At 28.6% G+C, this 13,145-nt stretch overlaps 1 protein-coding gene across 1 annotated transcript; it reads left to right on the top strand.

Annotated features, from left to right (window-relative positions):
• The first annotated feature begins 8,198 nt into the window (after positions 1-8,198).
• LOC113798573 (testicular acid phosphatase homolog) lies at positions 8,199-10,077 on the top strand. The gene is made up of 3 exons (XM_027349133.2): positions 8,199-8,720; positions 8,782-9,180; positions 9,242-10,077. Exons 1-3 carry the CDS (start codon positions 8,256-8,258, stop codon positions 9,560-9,562), a joined length of 1,185 nt encoding a protein of 394 aa, XP_027204934.1. The 5' UTR covers positions 8,199-8,255; the 3' UTR covers positions 9,563-10,077.
• The last annotated feature ends 3,068 nt before the right edge of the window (positions 10,078-13,145 follow it).

The following is a 13,145-nucleotide window of genomic DNA, read 5'->3' as shown; positions in this document are numbered from 1 at the left end:
ACAAATTGATATTAACGAATCAATAGCTTTTATGGCAAAAAAAAAAATTGTCATATCCTCGACATATATCACACAATATCATCAATGTTAAAGATTTATTTGTACAAATAAAATAAGACTATTATCAATTGTTTGTATGGATTTGGTTTGGGTTTTTCAATGATAGCAACAAGTGGTTTGTTGATCTAAAGATTGTCAATTGAATTTCGTTTTTTGTTGTTGTTGTTGTTGTTGAAATTTCCAGTAGCATACATATACATTTATGTAGTTATCAATAATTTGCTTTTTGAAAATATGATTTTTAACTTGTTGAATCGATTTGTTCTTTATTTTTTCTCTCTACTGGTTTTGATGATGATAAAAAAATGTACATTTTTTATTGGTTATTTGCTCAAAATCATTTCATAGATGTTGAAAATCAGTATTTTCAAATAAATTTTTTTCACTTTACAAAAAAAAAAAAATATGCCAGGATAAAATGCCAGAGAGAAAAAAAATATGTAAATTGATCACCTGTGAACAAATGAATCGAAATCCCATAATTTGTATCAATCAATTGGATTTTATTTCTTTGATTTGATTTTAAAATATCCGTTCTGTTCATCTCTGTATGTATGTTGTCGTTGTTGTTGTTGTTGTCGGTTATCGATCTCGATGATTGGCAATCATTTCTTACTTTTTTTCTGACCTCAATATTCAAGCTGAGCTTTGACACTTGTTGCTCTTTTTTTCCAATAGAAAAAAAAATATGTTATTCAAAGAAACTTCGAGAAGTAAAAATTATTCGGACAAATCATCCACGATGATGATGGTTGTCAATGGGATTTTTTTTTGGCTGATTTGACAGTTAGAATGTTTTTTTTTCTCCAAAACCGATATCAATAATACTTGTCCATAATTTTTTTTTTTTTTTTTTGATATTGATCCTGTGGTGTGAGATTTTTTTTTCCTTTTCAACTTTGGTCCGATTCTCATACAAGATGATGATGATGATGATCGTCAAAATCATCATCATCATCATGAATGATAATCTTACAATTTGAAATTTGTTACCATTGTTTTTCATTATGAATGTTGAGCAAGAGAGGTGAATGCATACATGCAAATAAAGCCTCCTGATCATCATCAACATCATTATATTTATTCATTCTGGTGGCTATTTGTCATTTGACAAGACATACATCCCGGTATAACCAAAAAGAAAAGAAAACTGAAAATGATCAAACATCAAACGTACACAGCACGGTCCGGTCCGATCATTTTATTTTTTTTTCTTCGTTGATGATGATTTCAATATTCGATGAAAAAAAAAATATAAAACTTTGGAAATCTATAGCACAGCAAGTATACCACCACCGCCAATCACAACCTGATATTACAACTGACATTTAAAATATTTATTTTTTTCAAAAAAATGATGAATCTTCAAATCAAATCATGAAAAACGATTTTTTTCGAAGGCAACAAACAAACAAAAAAAAACTAACGACGATTCACATGGCAATTATCATAAATTTTTTTGAAATCCATGATATTTTTTTCAGTGTTTCGGATATATGATGGTTAACACAAATCATCATCATTGAATGAGATGAAAAAAGAATTACTTTATTCAAATTTCGATGAAATACTAGTGGTGATTGTGGTGGTGGTGGAAGAATTCACACACCGCCAATCACACACCAAGAAAGATGCAATGCCATAATTCTTTTGAAAAAAATTTGTAATCTTATTTTTGTTTTGTTGGATTTCATCTAATTTATTTCTTCACTTCAGTTTTTCTTATGTTGGCTATCCATCTTAACAGCATTTCAGCAGCAGCCGGCTTTTCAATTTGCTTAAGAAAGTCATTTCAAATTTTTTTTTCACCTCTGAATATTATTAGATTATATGATCATTCGTTTATTTTTCCTGGAACATTTATTACGTGATCATATAATTCTTATATGGATAATCATTATATACTTTCAACAAATAGTGAACGTAACAACGAGCAACAAAAAAAACTAAAGATAATAATTTATGCAAAATTTTTCACATCTTTTCTTTCATATTCATTCATAATTCCTTCTTCTTCTTCTTTTTTACTGAACAAAACTCATATGGATCGTTGTCGTTCAAAGATGAATTATGGAATTTTTTATTTTTTATTTTCACATTTCATCTTAATCTTCCATTCTCTGTATGTTGTTGTTGTTGTTGTTTCTTTCACAAGGTGTTGATGAAATGACAAATAGCTTTATGGAAATTTTGCATCAGATTCATTTCTATTTTTAAACAAAATTTGAATTTTTTTTTTATTTCCATTGCTACACGTGACTATTTGTTTATTCAATGAATTAATCATTGATTTTAATTGATTTTGTTGAAAATGTTTCTTGTTGTCTGTCTGTCTGTTTGTTTGTTCACTTTGGTCACTCTAATTTTTTTATTTTTATTTATTCGATTCGATTTAATGATGGATTTAAATACAAATAATCCGATTTTGAACACAAAAAAAAATCTGATCATCATTGAATGTCATATATGTTTTGTTCGTTTTGGTTAAGAAATGGATTTTAATCCTTGGAAAAAAAGAGATAACAAATTTTGTTCTCTTGTTGCTTGTAGAAAATGATTAAACTTAGAAAATCAACTGTTGATTTGAATGACAAATTTTATTTTATTTCATTTTCGATGATATCAAAAGCAAAGTAAAGTAAGAGATACACAGAAATATTTGATAGATTTTTTTTGGAGCAGGAGAAAAAAATTTCTGATTTTGTGATTTACTGTGTGTCACCATTTGATCAGTTGATGGAAAAAAAACATATTCCAATGCACCAATATTCTGAACATCCCATCATCAACATTTTTTCTGTTTTCAAAAAGATTATTGTCCAATTCTAATGAAATAATGATCGTTAAAAAAAAGTGACCTGACCAAAGAAAAAAAAACTTTCAAAACGATAATCATGACCTGATGACATTTAAACTGACAACAACCAACCAATGTTTAATAATAAAGGCATGATATGTCGTTGGAAACAAAAATCTACATTTACTTGTGTTTTGTTGATCACTTGTGGTTTGTAAATTGGAATTTCTCGAAAACAGATCGAGGGTATTTCTTTTTTTCTCGTTGATTGTATTTATATAATGACAATTTTATGGATAATTTGTTAGATTTATAGATTGTAACAGCAAACAAAATTCTTCTTCTTTTTTAAAATCATTGATTTTAATATGCATTGATAATGATGTGATTGACCATTTGTGAAGCAACTTTGAAATTAAGAGAGAGAGAGAGAGAGAGAGAGAGAATCATCATCAATGGCGTATCAAAACCAATGAAATTGTTATTTATTGTTCATAGATTGGAGGGGAATTCAATTTACCGTGTCATCGATCCATTGAATGATCATAAGTGGTTGGTTGATTGGCTTATGGTTTGTTCACTTGTTTGTTATATCATTGTTATTGTCCACCCCTTGTTTGTGTCATAATATTTTGATTGTATGAAGCAAACACCCATTAACAAATAAACACAAATTTTCTTTAAGGTTGATTATAGAAAAGAGTACAATAGAAATTCAAAAATTCAATTCAAAAAATATTTGAAATGGTCTAGACACCACACGGTTGGACACATTATTTTAGTTCAATATTTTTTTTTTGATATTAAAATCCTAGCAACAAGCCTGACCGCAACTCAAGAAGGAAAAAAAAGTGTAATAATAATAAATTTTCCAATGAAAACTTTTGGGAGAAAAAAAAAGTTAGAAAATTAATTAGAAATCACACACCGGTATTGAGAAAAAAAAATTTATGAAATTGTTGTTGTTGTTGTTGTTGATCATTTCATGCCATAACGATTGACATGTGATCTCTTGTAAGGTGTCGAAAGAATGGTATTATATTTTTTTTTCACTCACTTGAACAAATCATGTCAATATCAATGTCAATCATACACACACACACACACAAATATTTTCGTAAAAAGTTACAGTTTGACAAGTATTCTGGTTTTTTTTCATGAATCTCAATGTTTATTTCTCGTGTAAATTTAACTCTTGAGACCTTTTGTTATGTTTGACTTGTCACATTGACCTTTTGCTTTTGGTTGTTGTTTCTGGTGATCAAATTGTTTTTTCATCAATCTTTTCCATTGTATGCATAGCACACTTAACAATGTTCCAGTTATTATTGATAAACAAAATAATAATAAAAAACCACATTTATTCACATGGTGGTGGTGGTGAACAATGAAAGAATTTATTCACTTTTTCACTGTGTGTTTATGTGTTTGTTTCAATTTTGTTTTGAAAAATTTGAAAAAAATGGTTTGTCTCGCCTTGGCCTTTGGTTATTGTTGTCGTCGACACCAACAACATTGACATTTATTGTTGTCATTGTTGTTTGGAACAAAACAATAATAACAACAACAACAACAACTGTAATTCATGGCGCCAAGATTATCGAATGGATTGATTTCAAGTTGATAAACAAAAAAAGTTGAAAAAACAATTTCAAAAAGTTGAGAGAATTTTGATATACATCCATACTGAAAAGGATGAAGAGAGAATTAATTTTTTGAATTCCAATATGCAAACATTTTCTCTATTAATCGATAATAAGTTTCAACGATGATGCTGATAATGTTAATGATCATTAATCATTATTCAATTCAGGAATTCCAAAGAAAAAAAAGGTAATCTATTTTAACCTTGTTTTTTTCTTCGAGAAAAAAATGTCACATTTCAATTCTTTTGTTGTCGAATGAATGAATGAATGAGTCTAGACATTGAATCGAAACAGAAAAAATTATTCAATTGAATTGACAACAACAACTTTCTATTCAAAAAAAAAAAAAACTAAAATTTTCATAGAAAAAAAAACATAAATACCTACAGCAGTGAATCAAAAGCGTTGAAAATAAAAAATTTAATTGCCCCACACACTGAAACACTTTGCAATCCTATGTTGACTAGCTTGATTATTGATTAATTTGATTTTTTTGGGCACTTGTTTCAAGTATCATTCTTCAGGTTGAGGGTGGAAGTCATTTGGTTTTTTATCGTACAAAAAAATGAAGAAGAATGATTCCGTATTATTTTTTTTTACCACCAAGTGTGTGTTGAATGGTGTGAATGATTTTCAATTGTTAAAGTCAACATGATTGTTTTTCTCTGGTTAACAATGATAGATAAATGTTTATTTTTTGTTGTTGTTGTTGTTGTTGTTGAATATCTCTTTTCTATTCCTGATGATTGAAGACTCTCTGGAGAGGAAGAGATTCTCATTTCATGGATAGTTGTTGTTGTTTTTACGTTTGGTCATTGTTGATGATGATTTAACCACCTACACGCTACCTTTATCTAATTAGCCTATTTTTTTTTTTTTTTTTTTGATTCGGGAGAAAAACAAATTTATTTAGTGAAATTTTTCTGTAAAAAACGATATTATTTAAGATTTTTTTTTTAAACCCAGGTGGAAGTAATTATTTATGGGTAATTACTTCAAGAATTTATTGTTTTTACAACAAAAACAACAACAACAATGAAAATGACAATAGACTGAATTGTCAATCGAATACACTAAGTTCACTATAGTCTTATGGTATCTGATGATTTGAATATTTTTTTCACTGTAAAACAGTGGTCAACAATGAATGAATGAAAATGAAAAAAATGTTTGGCCAGTTTTTTTTCATATGTTGTTGTTGTTTTTTATCGTCTAATTTTTGATTGATCACCACTCTATCATCATATTCATTGAACAATCAAACATTGTGAATAATAATCTCTTTCACTCATTCACTTACACTGAGGGGGTGTTTGTCCATAATAATCGATGACCATTCTAATAACAACAACAACAACAACAACAACAAGTCAAACAACCAGAAAAATATTCTATAGTTCAATGTTTCACCATCATCATCATCATCATCATTAATAAGAATGATTCTCATCATCAACATCAGATAATCAGATATACATAATATTCAGGATTTCTTTTCGTTTTTATTTCTCTTACATTCAACCAGCAGGTAATATCATAGGTAAACTTTAAGTGTGATAATTTTTTTTACTTTTTCAAGAAATAGATTTTAGAGTTTTTTTTTGCTCGTTAGCTAGAAAAAAAAACTTATAAACAAGATTAATGACATTATGATGATGATGATGATGATTGTAACCACAGATTTTACTCTAAGACACATTCAATCATGTCGAATCGATGTTGTTTTGGAAAGAAAAAAACACGTTGATGTTGATGTTGAAAACATTTTTTTTTTGACCAATAAGATGAGATCATTGAAGTTATCGAGGATTAGAAGAAATTGGAAATGAAATTTTTTTTCATCTTCTAATTTTTGATGGTTTTTTCCTTCATCATCATAATCATCAATCCTGATGATTATGATGAAAAAAATGATGACAAAATTTCTTGTTCATTTTTACCTTTTATTGATTATTTTAATGTTTTTTTTCGTCCCCTTTTTTGATCGAACCAGTGTTAATTACGACTTGTAAAATTTAACGAATCATCTTCGCTTGTCATCGGTTTTTCTTCTTAATCTTTTACTTATGAACATCGATTGCATATGAAGGAAGACAAAAATGAATGTTTAGCTCATAATTCATACACAAAGTATCTTCATATTTGTCATTTGGCAATATTAATTTTTTTTTCTGGATGGTGAAAATCTCCTGTGTTATGATTTATGTGATTCTATGTTGATTTGCTGAATGATTTTCTTTTTTGAAATCACTTTTTTTTAACACTTACAAAACTAAACTGATTATGATGAAAGATGCTATAGGATATATTAACTGCTGTCAACAGTTTACTTATGGATTATCAAAAATTTGAAATTTTTCATGGAGTGAAATGTGATGTTTTATTTGAAATTTCACATTTCTAAAATCAACATTTATCATTTTTTTTTGTGAAAATAATTTCATGTTTGGTTGTTGTTGTTGTCGTTGAATATGAATGATGAGAATCGAATCATTCGTTACTCCAAATGAAAAAAAAGATAATGATCATTGATGATAAACATCATGATGATGATGATCATTCATTCGTGATCATGTTTGTTAGAATTTTAACTTTGTTTTTTTTTTTTGGTTGTTGATAAATTCTTGAAATGATCGATTTCTTTGATAACATCGATTATCGATTGATTGATCATGACAAATTTCTTTCTTATTATTACTGATGATGTTTGTATACTTATCATCATCATCATCATCAATCGTTTTTCTTTCACTGTTTTTTTCTCCTGACCAAGTAGGTGGTAAAAAAATTTTTGAATGATGATGATCGATGCTACATTATATAACATCACTTGTTGCAGTAAATATTCTAAATTTACATAATATTTTCTTTGAACAAAAATACTGGTGATAAACAATTTTTTTTTCACTACCAATGTTTTATGATACTTAATCTCAGAAATTTGATGATGAATAACCCTTCTGAATTTTCTACAATCATCATTACTTATTTACAATTATTCAATAGCAAAAAAATATCAGTCTTTTGACCTTTTTTTTCTAAGATTCTGGCATTTACAAACAAACAAAAAATGTAAAATGAAATAAAATTGAAAATTTTCCTGAAGATGATGATGATGATAAGATTTTAAAGTCAAGTTTCTAAAAAATGTTAATAGTGTTGATGGAAAACAACACCTTATCAAATCCAAGTTAACTATGCAAAAAATACATAAAATTATCACCATGGAGTCGTTTGTTTGATATTTGGATTTCAATTTTTGTTCAATATTATTGTATATGCATAATTTATATGATTATTGATAAAATAATAGGTAAAAGAATTTGCATTTTTTTATTGAAAAAACACGTGCATCATTCATTTTTCAAAACCCCTTTTTTTCCCATCACTTTGATCTGATTGAATGACTATATTACTACATCGTTTCGAAAAAAATTGATATGTAATGAATTCAGAAAACTTTAAAACTTTTATTACTTCTGGAGATTTTTATTTCACCTTTCACCTTTTATTTCAACACCTGAACGATTTTGAAAAAATTGATTTGCAAAATAAAGAGTTGAAAAAGAATTTTCTTCATTCACTGACCAACCATCCACCATCTAGTGGTGAAACTATGAACTTTTTCATAATCTGATCAATTTATTCTTTGTTTGTTGAGAGAGTATTTAAATCGTTTCTTGTGGTTAAATAAGTGGATATTATAATTTTTTTTCGTGTTTTATTTTAAAGATTTTTTTGTTTTGTTAATAATGAAATTAATTAATATTTTCTCATTGTTTTTTTACCAGATTATTCTGCATGATCTATGTTCCTTAGCATCATCATCATTATCGGAAAAACGTAAACATTTAGATCGTATAATTGTCGTTGTTCGTCATGGTGATCGTGCACCATTATTTCCATTTGCATTTGATCGTGATCGAATGAATGAATTATGGCCAAATGGTTATGGATATCTAACATCGGAAGGTCGAACAAGAATGTATCGTATTGGACAATTTTTACGACGACGATATTCATATCAATTCCCAGGCCGTTATATTTCACCACGTGATGTTTACATTCGAAGTTCAACAATTCCAAGATGTTTAGAAAGTTCACAATTGATTGCAGCCGGTCTATCACCACCGATTGGTGTCTGGCAATGGAAATCTGATATAGGTGAATTATGGCAACCGGTTCCTATATTTACCGTGCAAAGATGGCGTGAAGCTGTAAGTTAGAAAAGATGAGAGAAAAGATTACCGATTATGATTTGATTTCTCTTTCGAATAGCTTTTGAATCCATCCTCAAATTGTGAATTGGCTTTCCGATTATTCGAACGAATTCGTAATTCTCCTGTTGTTAAGAATTATTTACTTTTACATCAAGAAATTATTCAAAATATTTCATGTATTACTCATGAAAATCTTCGTGATCATCGCGAAATAAGAGAATTTGTTGACAATCTTGTATCATCTAAACATCATGGACGTCGTTTACCAAAATGGTGTACAGCTAATGTTTATAACCAATTGAAAGAAATTTTTGATATTTCATTACGATTTGATTATACTGGTGAAATTGAACCGGAATTAAGACGTTTACGAGCCGGAGTTTTAATGAATGAAATATTCAAAGGATTAGATCCTGATATAGATCCATATCGAAGTCGTTTATCCATTTATGTGACGGTAAAAAATTAAGAATTCTGTTTCAGAATCAAATTCATGTTTTATTTTGTTTTATTTTCAGCACGATTCACAATTATTACATCTAAGAGATGCTCTAGGATTGGATATGAATAGTGTATCGTTAATGTTTGGTTCAATGTTAATGTTTGAATATAATAAACAAGAAGATTCCGTACATCTTTATTCTGCAAATGTTCCCGGTCCAATGGATCGTATAACGGCGGAAGAATTGAAAATTCCTGTTTGTGAAAAAAATCTTACACGAATACCTTTAGGATATTTGCAAACAAAATATAAACATTTATTTCTTGATTTAGATGAATTTGATCGTCAATGTGGTAATAGTAATGATGGTAAACAACCAATGGATCCATATTTATAATCAAGAAATAGATGGCGCTATGTGGTCTAGAAAATTGTTTTTATTAAAAAGTAAAATTAACCACAACGACGAAATGCCAAATGTCGCTAATCATCAACATCATCGTAAAACATTGCACGAAATTGACCATAAAATAAATAATGATCATGAAGAATAGACGACTAACCAGATCAAATCAGCCATACTATATTCACTAAAAAATAATAATAATCTTTGAGATCAACAGACGCCGCCGCTGCCAATGTTCCGACCATCTGTTTGCGGCCACACTATTTCTTCATTATCATCCGTCATCAGCATCAAATATATCGACAATATTGGCAAAAGCAAAAACATAACACAGGCTACCAGAATAGAAAAAAAATATTATACATTAACCTTTTTTCTTTTTGGACGGCATTTTTATTATTTGTTGTTCCTATCAAACATCAAAAACGAATAATGACGAGGAATAATAATTACAATTTAACCATCATCATTATTTCGGTAGTAAAAACAGAAAGATCAATCTTAAATCTGCACCATCTGTATGTTTGTTCAAATTTTTTTTCTTTTTACTGTTAAAATGTTGATGCATGTGGATGATGTTTTCTTGCAACGAATTCTCATTCGATTTTGATTTGGCAAAAGAGAATTTCTTAATCATTCCTCACAGTGGCATGTGTGTTGGCAGTCAGGCCTGGTTTTTACTTAAATTTTCTTGATATTTCTTTCTTCTGGTTACTGATGATTGTATTTATTATTGGCAGACATCATCATCATTGTGTGTGTTTGAATGGCGATTAATTTCATTTTCGGTTTTCTTGTTGTTGTTGTTTCTCTCGGATTACTCATGATTCTTGAATGATGATATACGATGAATTTTTTTTTCTGATTTTTAAAGAATCTTATTCCTTCTCTGTGTGTTCAATAGCTGATGTCTGGTTCGGTTCGGTTCGGTTTTGTTGCTTGCTGTTTTGAATAGATCAGCTTTTGTATAACACATCAGGAATGATCAACAGATCATTCATGCTGATTTTTTCATACAGTTTTGTGTTTGTACATTTTAGCTTTTTGTTCAAATATTGATCATGCCAGATATTTTTGTCAATCAAATCAAGATGGAAAATAATTTCCAACATGAATAACATTCGGAAATTGCATCCGAAAAAAAAGTATATATTGGTATAATGATGAGAAAGATGAATGTTTTTTTTACTAATTCAAAATAGTGATGATGATGATGATGATGATGATCGGATGAAGATTCTGATTCAACTGAATTGGATTCTCCGGAAAAAAAGCTTTTCCATGGTAATTCTAATTGATCGAAGCCTACACGCGAATACAAAATATAAATTGAATGGAAATTAAGAAAAAAAATATTTGGCCAGGATCCATTTTTTTCCTTAGAAAAAAATCAATCATTACTTATCAAAGAGAATAGAAAACCTAAAAAACCAATTTGCTCATACGAAATATGATCCATTTCGTTCGATCATCGATTTTATTGTTTGATATCATCTCCATCAAAGTGTTTTTTTTTTGAAAAAAATCCAGCAGCTAAATTCACATCTTATGTTTGTTGTTTTTTAATTTTGTATATTTTCAGTCTTTTTTCAATTCATCGAACTGATGACGTTTAGGAAGATTTTTATTTTTTCAATGTTTCGGCATTCTCATAGAAAATGGAGCAAAGCAAATAACATCACAAACAACATGGATTTTTAAAAATTTTTTTTAAACTATTGACCAGACAATATTGAATTACTTTCTGGCTAGATTAATGTGTATGTGTGTGGTTGACTTATATTTTTTTCCCCGTCGGTATCAGATCATGATCATAGGGAATAGAAAAAGATGTCTACTTTTTTTTTGGTAATAGATTGCACGCGCTAAATTTTATTTTATTTTTTTCCGGCTTTTTCTTTTCAACAGCAGAAAAACTTTTCAAATTTTTTTTTTTGTTTAATAGCTTTCGGCTGTCATCATCTTATTGTGTTGCGTGGGTGTATGTCATCAATCGGCTTATGTGTGTGTCAGATGTGATTTGAACAATTGCTTCGAATATATATTGAATAGCCGACAAATATCATTACTATTTATGATGGAATATATTTTGTTTTGTTTTGTTTTTCATTGATGTTGATCCAATTCAATTCGATAAGATGATAATAATCATCATCATCAGTGATTATAATCAATGTTATTTACTACCACACACACATTCAACAAGCAGCCAGCTAACTAACTAGCTAAATAAATGGAAAAATTTTCTGTCCATTTTTACGAACAAATAATTTCAAAAAAAATTCACATTTGTGGCCAGAGAAAAAAACATAGCGGAAAATTTTCATAAATCACTAATTATCAATAATAATGAAATGATTATGAATCTTCATCATCATTATCATCATTATTTATCTATTTTTCATATGATAATGAAAATCCTTGAGAAATTCCACTTGTAAATTTGTTTTGTTTTGGTCGGTTTTTTTGTTTTTGTTATTTATTTCGACAGATATATAATTTAAATCAAATTCCATTGAGACACTTGTCTCACTGGAAACTTTTTTTCTTTGCTTATCCACATTGCTACTGTTTGTATATGTGTGTGTGTGTGATTGATGATTTCATTGTCAAGTTTGTTGGATTTTTTTCATCTTCTTCTTGGGGCCTGTTTACAATTTTTGTTTTTGTTATTGTCTTTATTTCGATTTTTTTCCGTTATCGTTCAATAACAACAACAACAAGAACGACAACGATGATGGCCAATAAACAACCGAAAATTTAAACATTGATCGATTTTGTTTTTCTTTGGATTTGAGCCTTGGCTTCGTTTTCGGTTCGGTCAATTCATTCGGTTGTATGTAGTTCAAATTTGATTTGTTTGGCTCTTTTTTGTTGGTTCGTTTAAATTCAATCATAGAAAAAAACACACACACACGAAAGATTTGTTTCATCTTCATTCTCGATCGATCTATCGATCGTTCGATAGCAAAATCATTGAGAATCAAGTAGAAGCAAACTAAAATTAACTATTATAAACAATTGACAATAAATAAACAAAATGTGAAAAACATTTGGGATAAAACTAAAACTAAATTTGTTTTTGTTTGTGTTGATGGTTGCAGTTTTTTGTTTGTTTTTGGTTTTTGGATTCGTTGTTGTTGAACAATACGAAAATCTTATAGTGTATTTCTCCCCGCACAAATGATGATGTTCAAATCGTTTTCTCACTTTCTGATATGTTTGTGTGGGTGTTCTATACAGTAGAAATCAATTTTTTTGAGAGAAACAAAAAATGAAGTTTGATTCCATTTAATTCGTGTGTGGTAGTTCCTGTATTCTATACAGTTATGTACAATACTAACTAACTGTAAATGTATTTGAAAGAAATTTTCATTTCGGAATATCAATAAACTTTGTATTCAAAAATTGAGAAAAAAACAAAATTCTATTTCAAAAAAACATGGATCTTAATCACGAACACACACAAACTGTCAATAAACTAATGAAATGACAAGAAATGTCTAAACAAAATCTAATAATTTAACATGATATTTTTACATTCTATTAGTTAGATACTTGTAATTTTTGTTTG

The sequence above is a fragment of the Dermatophagoides pteronyssinus genome, unplaced genomic scaffold (assembly GCF_027571235.1).
Source record: "Dermatophagoides pteronyssinus isolate colony J.1.1.1.1 unplaced genomic scaffold, Derpt_VIB-CSIC_2022.12 sq0002, whole genome shotgun sequence".
In the NCBI taxonomy this organism is placed as follows: domain Eukaryota; kingdom Metazoa; phylum Arthropoda; class Arachnida; order Sarcoptiformes; family Pyroglyphidae; genus Dermatophagoides; species Dermatophagoides pteronyssinus.
The sequence above is the reverse complement of the archived record's forward strand: the minus strand, read 5'-3'. Positions and strand labels throughout refer to the sequence as shown.

Excerpts from the sequence above, each read along its gene's own strand:
- LOC113798573 (XM_027349133.2), top strand. The coding sequence starts at position 8,256 with ATGAAATTAATTAATATTTTCTCATTGTTTTTTTACCAGATTATTCTG. Across the intron at positions 8,721-8,781 it reads TGCAAAGATGGCGTGAAGCT|CTTTTGAATCCATCCTCAAA; the intron begins GTAAGTTAGAAA and ends TCTTTCGAATAG. Across the intron at positions 9,181-9,241 it reads GTTTATCCATTTATGTGACG|CACGATTCACAATTATTACA; the intron begins GTAAAAAATTAA and ends TTTTATTTTCAG.